Genomic DNA, 16,701 nt, shown 5'->3' on the forward strand with positions numbered 1-16,701 from the left:
CTTATATTCAGGTGCGCTCTATAGTCCGAAAATTACGGTAATTGTTAATCTATCTTGGCATGCATACGTGGAGTTTGAGGATTGTTTTGAAAGTTGATTTTTATGTAAGCCAAAAAAACTTCATGTGGGAGGGGATGTCACTGGGAGGGGCGGGCTTTGTCACTACTGGAGGTTGGCGTTGACCCAGCCCCAGACGCAGGGGTCCGGTCATGATGGTGGTGGGGCGGAGCTTGCACAAGGCACAGTATGTTTGTGGGAGGGGTTAGATATAAACAAAAACAAAAAACAAAAAGGGGGGTGATGGGTGGGTGGGGAGTCAGGGGATGCGGTGCGGGAAGGAGGAGGGGGCAGTTCTGTGTAGTCATGACAACCAGCTGTGCCATTAGAACACACTCTGTTACTATAACAACAACACAAGGCAGCTGTCGTGTTTCAGCCAAACAACCAACGTGAGAAGAAACCTTCAAGCAAACCAATCAAGAGCGGAGAAGAGTGACGGAGGAGGCGTAAAACTACAACTCTGGAGAAAGAGAGAGAGAGAGAGAGAGAGAACTCCAAATCACCTGAAAACAAGAAGACACAGCATGCCGAGCATACACACACACACACACACACACACTCCTACACACACAGACTAGACACACACACACACACACACATTCACCCAAATAAAGTCAAACTGACTACACTTAAAGAAAGCCAAATAAATACATCTACGAGCTGCTACTTGTCTGGCTGAAACATCATCTGGTAGCATACAGGCGGCAGCATTAAAGTACGGTGTAGTAAGCCGGTAGAGTAGCCACAGCATGAACTCACCTCATCTAGTACAACTGCTCAACTAGCAGGGCTGCTAGGTAGCTTAGCGTGACAACAACTGCGTACAGTGTTAACTATGGGAGTGAGCTGTAACACCAGCTTGGCAAAGAAAAGATCGGGCGCTAAAAAGGGATGATAGAGAGAATGAAAACATGTGTAGGAGACGAGAGGAGGAGAGAGTGAGGAGGAGGAGAGAAGATGAAGAGTGATGGAGAGAAGATACAGAAGATGAAGAGAGGGGAGATGAAGAGGAAAGCTGGTGGTTGTTGTTGTGTGGACCTTTATAACGTAGTCTAGCCGAGCCAGACACACCCTGACGGCTGACACACACTCCTGTAGCTGTCCCTGCTCCTGGCACTGAAACACACATATACACACACATATATTCACACACACAGAGGATCGACCACTCTTTAGACACGGACACACACTCACTCGCACACACACACACACAGTTAATGTTTCAGTCCGCATTTATGCACTTAAGGTATTAAAGTGAACTTTTGTTTGTCAGCAGTTTTTTTTTTTGCCTCTCTGGAGGTCTCTACTATAAATATATAAATATATATGTGAAACATAACATCATGTATGACAGTTTAATTTAGAATATTAGACCACAGCGGCTGAGTTTTGCTGTCTAAGTTGTTAGATATATTAAATATCTTGTGCACTCAGCTGTAATGTCCATGTAACATCTAAAAAAATATCCAAGAGCATACCTCTTATGTGGACATTTGATATTTTTTATTTCAAGCTGCTTTCCAACTACCTGAATAAACATTTCTTTCAGTAGAGACTACATACAAAGAGAGAGAAAGCATTAAGGCCTTGAGTCATGCAAGGGGAGGCTCTCGTGACTCTTGTGATGAGTAATGTACGACTGCGAGTGTAGCGAGTGTTGCAAAACCAGGCCGATGTTAACAGCCCAGTTGTCAGCTTATTTGGAGCAGAGGGCAATAAACCTGAGCGGATTGTGTCGGATGGTAGATAATAGTTTAGTTAGAGTGTTTTTAGGTATTTACTAAACAGCTTTTAGGTTAGTGATGAAGCTTTGGATGTAAATCTTTGGAGATATTTAAAGTATTACCACGTTATCATTTAGATTTCCTTCCATCCTTACGTATTTGCTCTGGGTTAGTGTGTATTAAGTACATCCTTGCCAGAGGTGTTACTGACTCTGACTTGTGAGATTAGAAAAGACAGCACACCAGACTCAGTGCACGGGTATGTGAGTGTCAGTGCTTTTTTTAGTAGTCAAACCACTCGCAGCTTTGACGGTTAACAGTCAAGCTTCAACTGGCTGCGATACATCTCGCCACCTGGCAGAGGCAGCACAGTGCACTACATAGTAGTTAGTCATAGTTAGTCAGGAATGTGTGCAAACCAGGCGTTTTAAAAGTCTGGTTTGTCGGTGTTAAAGACGGCAAAGCCTTCTAAAGACACGATAATACGTGAGGCTTAGAGGGTGTACTATGTTTTAACTTGTGACACTTTCTGTCAAATCAGACAGTGCAGGTCCAATCCAAATGCAAAAAAAAACTGCTCTATTCTCCAGGTCTGCCACGAGGGGCAATGTGTTCAACATTTGATTTCATATTTACAGTATATCCCAGCTGCAGTACCACCCCGGTCCAGCAGTGGCAGTGTGCTCTACCTGTCTCCCTCTCTGTTCCTCCTGAAGCTGGCGTCGCAGGGCTTCTATCCTGGCACAGTGGTTGGCATAGAACTCACACAGAGACTGGCAAAGGGCAAGGGAGCAAAAAGGCCAGTGTGGGAGATAAATAAAAAGGAGTAGAAGATATAGAAGGAAGGGTTCATTATGTGGATTAAACAAAATGATATAATAGGAAGAACATGAAGGCGAGAAAGAACAGGGTGAAGAAGCAGGAAGCGAACACAAGAAGAGGAGGAGGAGGAGGAGGAGGACAGCGAGTAGAACATGAAGCGTTCCAGTTGGGCGTAGCGGACAGGGGGAGAACAGCAGTGTGACGAGAGAAGATTTCGGGGAGAGGAGATGGTGTAGAAAGGAAGGCGGACGGCAGTATAGTCAAACATCGTTCACATCTCAGTGTCTGAGACATGACTGCACCTCACTCTGGAAGGAAACTGCTGCATAAATCGCTGCCTTGTGTCGACTAAACTGAGTGATAGTGAGAACAAACTTCATTCGATTAGCCGTTAGAAAATCTATTTATTGTGGTCTGTGTTGTCTCTGCTTTCCTCCCTTCACACCCCCCTCCTCTCTCTTCCTTCTCTTTCTGCTCCTCGCTGGAACAGACCACAGGACTCGTCTCCTCTCTTTGACCTGACTCTCTGCTCTGGTGGGGGGGAAATGAGGAGAAACAGGACAAAGGGTGGTCTAAGAAACATAAACAGACTGCTGCGCTGCAACCCTTAAAATATCCAGAAAATCCCTCCGTCTTCCTCCCTCACTGGTAAACTGTTGGTGGGAGCTACGCGAAGCAGCGGTCACTAATACACATGCTGAGACGCCGACATAAATACAAAACACAGATAAAAAGGTCAGACAGAAATATGGACACTTTAAAACACACCGATACATTAAACTAGTGAGGATGGGGTTATGAGGGACAGCAGTTAAAGCTACAGTCACAACACCGATCCGATGTTTTCGAACGTGGACAATGTTTCATTTATGAAAACAATTACTGGGTTAGCAGCCTAGTTAATTAACAGATTTATCTGAATTAATAAAGCTACAGAAATTTATCAAACTTAACAACAAATCAGTATTATTAGACTGTTAAGCACACAGAAATACTTCATTTCAGGTGTTACAATGGATTTTTTGCACATCATTTTTTAAACTGAGGCTGTCCAATAGATTTCAGTAAGGATAAAACACGACAGTGGAACAGGTCATTCACATGAGAGGTGCGTTTGGAAAAGAACAAGTTAATATCCTGCAACTTTTATAAGAAATACCCAAGAAATACATCACCAGTTTATTTAAAAACGTGATGTGCTGTGTCATGACAGCCTCTATGAAACTCTAGGAGCCAACATCAATCAGTCCACCGCATCTAGCTGAACTCTGCTTAAGTTAATTTGTTATTTAGTTCATTAAGGCAAAAAAAAAAAAAAAAAAGAATAATGGAATTAGTTGTACAGTATTAGTACAGATCTGACCTTCCCCACCGTGTCCTGTACTAACTGGCTGTTTACCTTCAGCTGGGTGTTGAAAGCGTCGATTTCCAGCAGTTTGGCTCTGGTTTCTCTTTCTACAGCGTCGAGCTGTTCTCTGAGCTGCTGCCTGCTGGTCTCCTTCTGCTCCACGGCCTTCTGCAGCGACGACAGACTGTCACCTAAAACACAGACAGCATGAGATCAGGTTAGGTTAAAACAGGTTGACAACAAGAGTCAGACATGTGGCATGATGATCCTGAACCATGATGGACTCTATCCACAGATCCAATCAAGAATGTGTTTAGTCTATAGAGTACTCACGATGCAGACTGTTCTGCTGAACCTGTTTCAGCTGATCGTTGAGACTCTGCTTATCAGGGATCAGCCTCCCCAACCACTGCTGGGAGTCCTGCAGACAAGAGAAACGACAGAACAAGTTTATTTAAAATGCTGGTTCACAATTATACTTCTTTAGTTTAAGAATGTCTGTCACGTGAAATTGGTCCAAGTGATTAAAGACGTAGCAGAAATTAATGCTAATGCTACTGCTCGGTGGTGGTTTGCATTTGTTTTGCGTACCTGCAGCTGCTGTTGTAGCAGAGTGATTTCAGCGATGCGCGTCTCTCTGGTCTGATTGGTCTGCTCCACCTCTCGCCGCTGAGCTGACAGACGAAACCGAACATCCTTCAGCTTGCCCTCCAGCTGAGACTTCTTATCGTTCTAGGATAAGAGACGGGAAGGATGATATAATATTACGTATCTGTCTATGTTACAGAAAGAATTAGTTGATAGCTGTTCTGTTCTCCCTTAGTTGATTGCAAGTCACACAGACTGTCACTCCACTTGTCAATCCAGGGAGGAACTCGCTACAATACTGTGAATTTGTTAGTACTTGTGCTTCAGTTGCCAACTCAGCAGTCGGCTCGGTTAGCTCACAATGCTTCTGTCTTTCATTGCAGAAGCTGGCAGTGCCTCTGCTGTTGCCAGGTGACACCCTGAGCCTCTCTTTGCAGCCTTTCCTCAGCACTGCTCTAAATAATATGCAGTGTGGCTGCAGCTTCAAAAACAGTGACGTGCACTGAATCCTCTTTGTTTATTCTGTGTATGCAGCGTGTTTGTGTGTGGGTGCGTGTGTTTGATTACCAGGGCCTCCAGTTCAAACTCCAGGGTCTTCTTCCTGGCTTTGAGCAGCACTATACTCTCCTGCTCTCTGTTTCTCTGAGTCAGGAGCTCCTGACGACGCTGACGCTCCCACTCCAACTGACGCTGGCGCTCTAATTCACGCTTAGCAGCCTGGACAGATTAAACACAGACACACACGAAAAAAAAAAAATGCATTTCAAACTTACACAAGATTGGATATTACATCACGTCCTTTTATATTCATATATTTCACACTTCATTATACAAACAAGCCATCTGCTGCAGGAGAGTAAATTGGGCTCTTCACTGGAAGGGTTGAGATTTAAAGAGGGCGGCGGTGAGCAGTGAAAGGCCTTAAGTTGTCTGCAGCAGATGTAATTACAAGTCTGCAGCAGTTAAGCGTCAACTCAACCATAACTCCTCAATTAAAATGCAGATAGCTAGTAATCATTTTCTCTCCTGCACCTCCTTCCCTCTCTCTCTCTCTTGCATACCTCTCTCCTCTCTATCTCTTTGCGCCTCTCCTCTTCTCTCTGCCTCTCCAGCTCTCTCTGTTTCTCCAGTTGTTTTTCTAGCTCCTGCTGTCGTCTCCTCTCCTGCTCCAGACGCTCGCGCTCCTGAAAAACAAGACAACAAACAGCTCGTTATGGTTCACCCCGGTGCATTTTCGTTTCCTAATTAACTTTGGATATTGTTGCCGTTACAGTGAAAGCACCGTTGCTATTGTAAATGCAAATACAGCCTTATACACGAGCCATAAAGCATGACCAATTCAAACGCACGCGGTGAAAAATAAATATAGTTAATATCATTTACCTTTCTCTCCTGTTCCTCTCTCTCCAGCGCTGCCAGCCTCTCCTGCTCTTTCCTCTGCTGCTCTTGCAGAGCCTGACGTCTCTTCTCCAACTCCAGGTTTCCTCGCTCAAAGTTCTCCCTCTTCTTATCCTCAAACGTCACTGCAGGACACAAAGGCAGTCAATATAAACAGCATACAATGATTTAACAGATTTAAAGATGTAATAAGGTGGAAGAAATGTGTGCCAACATTTTTCTGGCCTTTTGGACAAAACCAACCCACGCACACACAACTTTGCTTCATTTTAAACTGCAAGAACCTTTTTTCTTCAGATGAATGGCTAGAAAAATGGTCTGCTGTCTTCTTAATGTGGACTGCTTCTTTGGTTAAGCACAAGAATTTCTGGTGCACAGGGCAGCAGACAGATGAAAAAATGACTGCAGAGGTGTTGCAGGAGATCCTGCATACTGTTTTCAGCTTTTCGAAGGACGCAGAAATAACAGTCAGGTTTGGAGGCTAACATACGACGCCATGTGCGGGACCAATCACCTGGTAGTTTCTTGTCCAGGTTGCTCTCAGCCTCCTCCTCTATCTCCTCTTGAACGCTTTTCTGGTCCGACTGAACACTGTCACTCCGCACACGCCTAAACACACAGGATCAAAACAATACGGTCAACACACAGTGTCAGTACTGTCAAATTAACAGATAAATACTATTTTACCTACAGTCTGTACATATTGCTGTCGGTCAGCATTTGGTTACACTATTTACCTGAAAGTGGGAGGGAGGTAATCTGGCGGTAACACAGGGGGTAGCGGTAATCCCGACATAGCCATATCTATGAGGTGCATGGCTAAAATAAACTCCTCAGCTGTGAGCTTTCCGTCCTGGTCGATATCGGATAGACTCCTAGAGGAATATAAGACAGAACAAATGTCAGATTTTGAAGGAGTGCACTCCCATTTTTGCTAAAGATTAAACGGTTGAATTTCAATGTACTGACCATATTGTAGCCAGCTGACCCTGAGGAAGACTGGACTGCATCAGGATAGTGCGAGCCTGAGGACCTGAAGCACAGACACAAACACATTCAATGATGTGGCAAACGTGACAGAAATATTATCACGACTGATGACATGCTGTTTGCGAGTTGAGTACCTGTGAGGTGTCCACTCATCATCTTGTCGTGGGAGTTAAAAAGCTGTCTGTATTTCAGCCTGGAGGACTGAGGAACGGCCCAATCAGGCGGGGGCTGGACACTGGAAGGAGTATCAGAAGATTAAGAACACTTGTGGCAAAAAAAGAGGCAATAAAAAAAACATCCCTGGAGACTAAAGGAGAGCAGACAAAAAGGAAAAATAAGCACATATAATACAAGATGCATATTCTGAATGCTGCTAGGCTTTTTGAGTGGTTTAAGTGCACAAACTACTTTCATATTAACTTGATACCAACAGACAAATTCAGTTAATTAAAAGAGAATCAACAGATTAACAATGAGCCAACAGCTTGTCATGATATTGGGGTGGATATGAAAAAGATGGGACCATTATTTGCCATAGTTTTCCTCATTCCATCAGTAGGATTGTTGTGCAAACACTATGTGGCCTACCTAGCAGCGTCCAAGGACGGCCCCTTCTGCAACTTTGTACTGGAACGATTAAATGAAGCGGTTTTGTTGACGGAGGGAGCTGAGAGAGACGGAAAAGAGTAGATTTTAGTGTGGGGCTGTTGTCAGACATGCAGCTTCTTCACTTTACTTCAACCAGTATACACACACACACACTCAGGGAAACCTTTTATTTTTAACTTCAATTCAAAGCTGCTACACCTGGCTCACAGTTAGATTATAAAAACTGACCTACAGACAAAAAAACAGCATTAAAACGTAAATATGAATAAGTATATTGTGTGTAAACAGAAGCTTAGAACTGAGACCTTCTACAGACCAAACATAAACAGTTCAACGCGCCGCCTCGCCCCTGTTGTTGCTGCTGTCGTGTTACCTGGGTGGGAGAAGCCTGAGATGGGCTGCATCATGCCTGTGGGAGGAGCTCCGTTGGCGATGGGCTGGGGGAGGGGCGGCTGGGCAGATGAGACGAGCGGCGGAGACACTCCTACGGGGAGTGGCGGCAGGGGGAGCGGAGGCACGCCTGAGATGGGAGGCATGGGAGGCATGCCTGGAGAACAGATCAGAAGAAACATGAACCGAAATCCATCATCAATATTCCTCTAGTGCTAAATTAGACATTAGATATTCATACTAGGTAATGGGGTGTGAGAGCTGCAGTGGAAGCTGAAGGAGAGGAACATTATGACTGTGTTTGTATTATAACTCGAGCAGCCTTGAAGCTGCAACGGACTTTAAGAGAGTGAGCAAACATTTCCGAAATGACCTTTGGAATAGCCGGTGACATCATCCTTATAAAATACACCTGCAGTGTTTCACCACCGCCTTTTTCCAGGCCCAAATACACCTGCAGTGTTTCACCACCGCCTTTTTCCAGGCCCAACGTCACGAAATAGGAAAGACTCTCAAATATCAAAGTAAAAAAAAAAAAAATCGTCTTACCAAAGGCGGTCTGTGGGGGTAAAGACAGTGGTGGTTGTTTCATACTGGGAGGGAGCGCGGGGGGCAGAGGATGACCCTGGAGTTTCAGTTTGATGAGTTTCATGGCGATGGAGAACTCGTGGATGTCCATACGGCCATCACTATTCATATCAGCCAGAGCCCTTTAAAAGATGAAAACAGTAAAATGATGATGCAATGCTACAAGAAGAAGAGATTTAAACTTATGAAATGATTGAACTGGGCACTTAATATCTGTCGGTCTTAGTCAGAGTTAGGAGGGACTTCCTGGCTACGTGACTCACCAGATTTGGGCCAGGATGGGAGGGGGCAGTCCTGACTGAAGGAAGAAGTTCCTGGCTTGGTCGCCTTTGTCAGACAAACAGAAACATTATGTGAGATCGGAGGACGGATCCAAAAAAAAGAAAGGATACAAGTGGAGAAAGCAGACCTCGTTTAAAAGCTCAAAAATATTAGCTCATAGATTTAACTCTTTAGGACAGAAATCTAAAATGTTGAATGCTTCCCATCAACTACTCTTGTGCAAATATCAGGGGTTGTTTTATGAGATGTTGCTGCTAATTTTCCAGTGTGGAAACTTCAAAGTAAAATTGTCAAACTTCAAAAAACAAGATGGAAATATGATATTTCTGTTTGTTTCCTTTATTAATGTGAGGGAAGTTACATCAGACCTGTGTGGAGCAATCAAGCCCCATGAGGAAACAACCGATCAGTCACGTGACTTACGCATTGGCTATGTCACAACTTATTTGGAAAATGTTTCCCATTAAGAGCAACGACTCTTTTTGAGTTAACGTAGAAACTTGGAAGCACAGCTAGTGACACGTCTCTTGTTCATGTCCTCATCTCACCTCCCCCCGTGTGGTATCAGGGCGTGTGTGGTCAGAGAGAAACAAAGAGATGTTTACCTGTGATGTAACCCCCAGCAGTCGGAGCGAGGCTGTGAAACTGCTGATCATGTTTGGCTCTCTCATCCACTGAGATCAGAAACACATCTGGACCTAAACCACAAAGCAAACACACACACACACATGGTTCCAGATTACAAACCCGAAGGCCAAGACAAAGCCAGACACAGACAGTGGGAGAACGGCGAGCATGAGGAGAATGTTTTAGTCATGAGTTTCGCTTCCTCTAAGAAGATTAATAGATAAGTGTGTCAACTCAAAGAGACTGATGAGCAAAGAACATGAGCATGAGGATGAAAGACTGACACACGGTTTCTTTATGACGTCTGACTAGTGTTTATCAATCACAGGATCGGTGTGAAGGATTGCGTAAAACATGAATGCACGGTTACAGAGTGGACCTTTAACTGAACGATCTAAAAGAACTTTACGATATCGTGTTTTTGCGTTGATGACTCTGTCAGTGGTCGCTCCGTCTCTCTGCTCCACTAACAGCCGGGTTGTATGTTTCTTTATAGAAACAGCTTCCACATTCAGCCGGAAACGTAGCCAATCAGAAATCAGTTTCAGCTCACAGCTTCTTCCCGTACCATTTACTGGATATTTCAGAGAATCGCGCTGACTCATTTTTAAAATGCAAGACCAGTTCCTGCTGACAGCTAAATTATCTCCGTTTACTCCCTTTGTTAACTACGGTTAGAGAAAAAAAAAAAGTGCTTATTCAGTCGTCTTCACATATGCAGCTTGAGGCCGTTGTGACGCAATGTTCTCGAAGAGAAAACGCAGTAACAACATTGGTAATTCATATTTTGTGGATACGGTAACTGCCCAAACGTGAAAGACTAGATATATGTTTTTGTTTCTGGGTGTTTCTCCCTTAATGGACCACTGCTGAGTGTGTTTGAGTAACATTCAATATGCAACATGTTCAGTCTAACAGTTACAGACATGTACAGTCTGACAAATCTCACACTGGGTGGTGTCAGTCTGCCTTTGTCTCCAGCCTCTCTCTGGCAGCACTGAACACATCATTTTATTTTGAAAATCCTTATTTTGATCACTCGTCACACTGATTTTGGCCCACCATGCTTTTGATGTTGCAAGTTTGGAGCTCTGTCTTCTCTTTATTGTGATTCCTGTCCACCTCTCCCCTGAAGTAATTCAATGTACTTGACAATTAGATCAATAATCTTCGGACGTGGATGTAAAAATCGCTTATGGAAAATGAAAGTGCTTTAATGAGAAGCTGTGGCTCGCCTTCCGATGCACGGATGGAATATTACAGCGGGTTGATGGAGTGAAGTGAAAAATAAAACAAGTTTTTATAATACCTATCTTTTATTGCACTTACTGACCTGTGAATGTGGTGGGGAACTGTGCCATGGTTCACTCGGTCGTCTGCGCTACACAACACCTGAAACGAGAAACAGAAAGTGTTCGCCCAGTCAGACATTTCACTTGTGAGCGAGCTGCAAGAGTCTAGCTTCAGTCACGAAAGGTCAACAATCCAACTGGATGCTTAACAGCACATTAAAAAGGAGCCAAATAATGTCCGGTCACCTGCCAGAGATGCTGATACAGTCACAGGGAGTGCGTTAATTTTCCACTCTGCTGTCCTTTGATGCTGAACTTGTGAATTTCTATTTGGTCTCAAGCCCAGAGAGCCATCATAGTTCCTGTGCATTAAAGGTTTGTTTTGATTCAACGACCCATGCCACGTTTTAGACGCGTCTGTGTGAAACAATGCTTAAGAACTCGGCATCAATCTGCCGTTCAGCCTCGTGCCAGTCAGCCATGCTCGTGCATGTCAACGGGGGCAGCAAACCTTTATTTATGCAGCGCAGGCTGTCTGAGCGTACTCGCTTGTTTTCCACTTCACACTCACACACATTCTCACTTGGGAGCTGACCACAGTGAACACCGGTTTTCTTCTGTTGGTTTCTAAAAAGCTCCACTGGAGTCAGTGCTTCTTTCAGGCCAAAGTTACTTAAAAATACAGCAAAAAAAAACAGACAGTTTGTCAGAAGAAACATTTATATAGACAGAAAACACACTTTTTCAGGAATTCTTTGAGAAAATAAAACACGATATTGAAGGTTTATGTCTGAATTATGTCTTAAGGTGTTAAAAAATGAAATAAGACAGTGCCCTACACCCTCACAATAACACATCCGTGTGTGTGTGGGGGTGTGAGTGTGTGTGTCATAGGTCTGCCGGAGAGGTATGTTAATCAGATCCAGACCTGCCTCCCTCCCCTGTATCCCTGTGGCCAGCAGACAAGCCATAATAATAATCTGACACACATTGCAACAGACGAGGATTTACGAGTGTGTGTGTGGGTTGCTGACTTTTTTTTTTTTTCCCCAGTGTGGTGTAAACAAAAATCTGGGGGTTTTTTTTGTACTTCGGGATGAGCAGAAAGTCAGTCTAAGGGTCAGATCTGGTCTCTGGTATCTCGGCGTGCATCAGGTTTATTAGATGAGCCTCTCCTTCTGTCACCACCACAATATAAATGGAGGCGGGTGGAATTCAGTGCACAGTGCTAACTGTGTAAAAACTCAAGTGCATCGTCTCTTTTTTAAGAAACAGTCACTCAGGCGTTGCTTTGGACATTTTCACTGAGACTATTTCTTCAGTGGAAAATTGTCCTTGGCCTATTGAAGGGCAAGAGAAAGAAAAAGTGTGTGTGTGTGTGTGTGTGTCTCATTATCATCAGAGCGGGAGGACAAAGTAACCAGCTTAACTAGGTCAGACGAACAAAGCCCACCCTACACAAACACACACTTTCAGGCCTGCCACTGAGAAAATATGGAAGCAGTTGAGCAACTACAGTCTTTAAACAGAGGGATAAGAGTGACCAAACTATGAAAAAAAAAGTCAACTATGTTAAACTTTTTGAACGCAAATGAATCCCGGGGAGGTAAACTACAGCTCGGAGCACGCCGTCGTCTTTAGGTGAAGTTACAGGAACTGGAACGAGACTTACTTTTGCTTCTCTATTCCCAAAATCTAGTCAGACGTGCGGCTACTGAAACTCTGTCCAGCATATAAGCTGCTTGTGAATCAGAGACTTCTGTTTACCACAATCGCTCACACCCTTTGTGACTGACAGGACTCAGCAGGTCGCTCCCTGTGTTCACCGTGACATATTCAAAAAACAGTTGGTGCAAATGACTTTAATCAAACTTCATTTAAACTCCATCGAACAGTCGACCACCTCTAGATGCGAGTTTGTTTGTCGAGGCATCTGTCGTGCGTCCTCGTTCTTTGTCATCACTGTGTACATGTATTGTATTTGTGGGATTAGTCTGTTTAATTGGAGCATTGGGATGTAACTGGAGTGTTGGTCTGTTATCAAGGCTTGTGGCAGATGCCAGTTTAAGCCCCTCACACACACACACACACACTAAAGGCAGCGTCACAACATGATACAGATTAGGGTTCAGACTCTCTTCTCTCTCCCTCGTTTCCTTTCTGATGCCCTCCAACAGTCCTCTTCCTCCATTCATTCATTTAAACAACTGGATGTCACAGAGCAGGACACCTGACGACAACACAACCCTGATTTCTCTCTAGCAGACTTGTCTATGTACGTCTAGGGTTGGGTTGGTTTCTGGTTTTGCCAGTCTGGTTCCGGTGTGACCGGTTTGATTTTGTGCAAATCCATGTAGCGTTAGCAGAGCAGCATCACAGCCGAGCAGATGATGGTGCAGAGGCAGCATGTGTGCGCCGTCTTCTAACTAGTTTGTGAAATACAATAAATTACAAATACATTCTGCTTCAAATTAAAAGCCCCCTACTGTTTCAATAGACAGAAACTGTTCTTCCCAAGGCTTTTATTGTGAAATATTTGCAGCTGGAAACACTCTCATCCACGGCTCTCATTCGCCAATGCATTGCTACATTTTACTTTACACTTTTAGGGGAGCTGTAGATACAGTGTACAAACTGTGAAGCTCTGCAGCTGACAAACAAAATCCCACTGCAGAGCTTCAGCTGGATTTGAAAGAAAAACAACTTGTTGATGCCAAACAGAAAACCCTCAGGCAGGAGACAACCTACTGTTACAAAACTGTCCTAACACGAAAATGATTCATGAGTAACAGCAGCACATTTTCATACAGTAATCAAAACTTATGGATTGATTCAAATCAACCTGTAAGCAGCTCATATAACGCTCGTCCAATCAGAGACATTTCTCGGGAGGTACGGGGGAATATATTCTTCTTACCTATTTCATATTTTGAAGTCTGTAAAGTAAATATATAAGACCGAGATATAATTATAATTCTTAAAAATTCCCCGATGTGGGAGAGCCTCCGTAGTCGAACGGTTACAGAACGTGCCACGTGCACTACGTGTATTAAGAATACACGTCACTGTAATTGTTCTTTTATTTTTAGATATGACAAATAATAAATTAAACTGAGTCTGATTCCAGTCGGCGACCTTTATTGTCTCTCCCCTTATTGTGCCTTAAAAATATTAAGATAAATACATAACTGAAAAAAATGTGGTTATTTCAACAGCGTCGGCACAGGGGAGGAAAATATTTCAGCCTGTTCTGCTATCAGCCACGTCCACTGCGTCCTTGCCGTAAATATCCACATGACCTCATGTCAATTTGTGAGGAACGTTGGCTGCAGGGAGAAGAAAAAAATGAGCAACGCCGAACATCAAGACGGCCCCAGAACTGCAGGACGCATCACAAAAGAGCTGTTCACTTAGTTCACTGTGCTGACTCAAAGCCTCAATCCTCGCTCCGTCACCTGATCCTCCCATTGTTTCGGCCTGAAGTGGAGCAGAAATGATGAGGCGGTTAATGAATTTGTTTGACGGAAAATTAATTACAGACGTAGAAAGTAAAAAATGTGACGGTTTGCTTTGTTTCCGTCTTTTAATAGAACTGTAAATGAAACTTTGAAACACGTGAAGACGTTAAAGATTTCTTGTGACTGGTAAAAGCTGAAGCGCGTCCTCGTTACGTCACATTTTTTATTAATAAATGGATTAACGATCATTAATTCTGCCTTCATTTCAAGAATGTTTATTTCATTTGTTGACTGCAACTTGTGTGGACGGTCAAACAGTGATAGTGTGTGTATTAATAACTGCAGCCTCTTCACATCAGCGTCTCATACTCCCACACACACTCATTGAACACACACACACACACACACACACACACACTACAGCCTCCCCTCTTTCTCACTGACACACTAAAGAAACACTGGCTCTCCACACACATTCTTATCAACGTGATGCCAAGTGGTTTGAGGCCTGAGAGGTGACAGCACGCCCGCCCATCCAGCATGCATGCACACAGGATTACTACCGCAGCCTCTCCATCAGCTCCTCCTTTATCACTCCACCCTTTCCCTCAGGCCCCCCTGCTGCCCTCCCTGTTGTAGCCTCCACAACGCGGCTAATGTTTGCACTATCGCAGGGTAATAACTGACGGGACCAAAGTGGGTGGTAACAAATGAGGCGCAGGACTGGAATCCGCCACGTGACTTCTTGTTTAACCTTGAACAGGTTTGCAGCAGGAAAACTGTCCATTCATGGTTTGAGTATTAAAATCAAAGTGTCTCAAAGTGCAGACCAGAAGCAGCCCAACAACTAGTGCTGCTGAGCCTTGTGTGGAAACGTCCTTTAACAACCAACACAACGCAACACATGGAAAGCAAAAGACCTGTGAGCACGCAGGCTTTAAAGTCAGGTCATCCTTACATTAGATTACAAGATGGTCTTGGATGTATATTAGAAAGATTACGGTTTCTCTACAGAAATAAACGTGTGTTCTCGATTAAATCAAATCAATTGTTGCTCATGGATAACATTATGAACTCTGGCCTTTGAAGCCGTTGGAAGTGTCGCATGTTGAATGCAGTCTGGGGGGGAAATGTTGGAACAAATTGTTTTATGTGGTTCAGATTTATTGCTTGTTTGAAGCAAGAACACAAAGTGACCCTCCTGAACTGAACCCGACTCGCTGAACTCTGACTGAGCGAACAACGTTTAGTGCTCACAGCTGAACCTTGAAAAGAGCTGTGCAGGATTATATTAGACATGTAGATTCATTGAAAAGGGGACAGCGTAGGCGTGAATGTGACTTGTCCAGGGTGTACCCCGACTCTCGCCCTAAGTCAGCTGGGATGGACTCCAGCTCCCCGGATGAGGATAAGCGCTTACAGAAAATAGATGGATAAGTGAAAAAGGCGGCATTAACTAAATGTGTGTGCTTTCCTTTTAGTGTAAAACTACATCAGTTAAAGTCAGGTTACACATCACAGCATATAAGGCAGATGAAGAAGGCTGTCCATCTATACAACACCTCTCATGGTTCACGTTATAGCAACAAAAGCTGATGAGGTCAGGTATTGGCGGCACAGGTGAAACATGATGCACCCCACACATATCTGCCTCTCTCTTACAGAGACTGCCACTGATCATTACTCAATAATGAGACTGGAAACACACTGAAACTTTTCCTCTGTAAGACTTTTGACTGGTCTTGGTATGCGGACGCTGAGAAAAAACAAATAAAACACAAAATTGCTGAACATTAATTTCCCGTCCGTCGGGTAATCGCTTCATCAATGAACTGTTCCAACTCTGATCTAGACAAACCCTTTGCAGTTGCATTCTTCCATCGTCTTGCAAAACAGCTGCTGTTATTTGTGGGTGTGTTCGACAAGGACGTGCTCATTAAAAACAGACACGGCACGCGAATGTATCTTTGTACTTTTGAATCGATTTCTTCAGAGTTCGCCAAAGAATTCAAGACAAGACACAGATATGACTCAATATTGGCCATGATTCTCAAACTGGGGTCCCTGGACCCGCATGGGGTCTGCGAGCCATAGGTTGGAGGGTCCGCAAAAAGAATTGCAGTTAATAAAGTTATGGCGTATCATTTAAAAAATGCATAACTATGAATGGGAACCACTACATCAGCCGATAACGCTCAGTCACGTCAGGTTTAGGACATTAAAAACTCCACATAACACGTATATCTGTCACTTTGCGCGAGACTTGGAGGACTTGCACTTGCAAGCATCTGCAGCAGGTCTAACTGGCACAATGGACGCACATTTAAGCCCGTCCACTTCAACAAGCGATGCAAAAAAAGACCAAACTTAACAAAAATATGACGCCAGTTTTTCTTGAGAACAAACGATGAAAGAAAAAATGTGTCATGTGTCTTCAGGTAACAAACGATGAAAGAAAAAATGTGTCATGTGTCTTCAGGTACAAGCAAACGAAGCTCTGAAGCCAGCCAAGCCATAACATGTAA

General features: G+C 43.8%; 1 protein-coding gene across 8 annotated transcripts in view; it reads right to left on the bottom strand.

The window, feature by feature from the left end:
- itsn1 (intersectin 1 (SH3 domain protein)) overlaps positions 1–16,701 on the bottom strand; it is a 44,313-nt gene that overhangs the window by 22,918 nt on the left and 4,694 nt on the right. For all 8 annotated transcript variants that reach the window (XM_027278137.1, XM_027278142.1, XM_027278141.1 and 5 more), the window contains exons 2-17: positions 10,760–10,818; positions 9,405–9,497; positions 8,781–8,844; positions 8,479–8,639; positions 7,913–8,086; positions 7,519–7,597; positions 7,065–7,165; positions 6,910–6,973; positions 6,678–6,815; positions 6,455–6,549; positions 5,926–6,065; positions 5,604–5,726; positions 5,110–5,259; positions 4,546–4,686; positions 4,288–4,375; positions 4,006–4,145 (exon numbers count right to left, since the gene is read on the bottom strand). In XM_027278137.1, coding sequence (XP_027133938.1) covers positions 4,006–4,145; positions 4,288–4,375; positions 4,546–4,686; positions 5,110–5,259; positions 5,604–5,726; positions 5,926–6,065; positions 6,455–6,549; positions 6,678–6,815; positions 6,910–6,973; positions 7,065–7,165; positions 7,519–7,597; positions 7,913–8,086; positions 8,479–8,639; positions 8,781–8,844; positions 9,405–9,497; positions 10,760–10,787 — 1,779 coding nt within the window. In that variant the 5' untranslated portion in view covers positions 10,788–10,818. The remainder of the gene's footprint in view (positions 1–4,005; positions 4,146–4,287; positions 4,376–4,545; positions 4,687–5,109; positions 5,260–5,603; positions 5,727–5,925; positions 6,066–6,454; positions 6,550–6,677; positions 6,816–6,909; positions 6,974–7,064; positions 7,166–7,518; positions 7,598–7,912; positions 8,087–8,478; positions 8,640–8,780; positions 8,845–9,404; positions 9,498–10,759; positions 10,819–16,701) is intronic.

The sequence above is a fragment of the Larimichthys crocea genome, chromosome III (genome assembly GCF_000972845.2).
Source record: "Larimichthys crocea isolate SSNF chromosome III, L_crocea_2.0, whole genome shotgun sequence".
NCBI classification, from domain to species: domain Eukaryota; kingdom Metazoa; phylum Chordata; class Actinopteri; family Sciaenidae; genus Larimichthys; species Larimichthys crocea.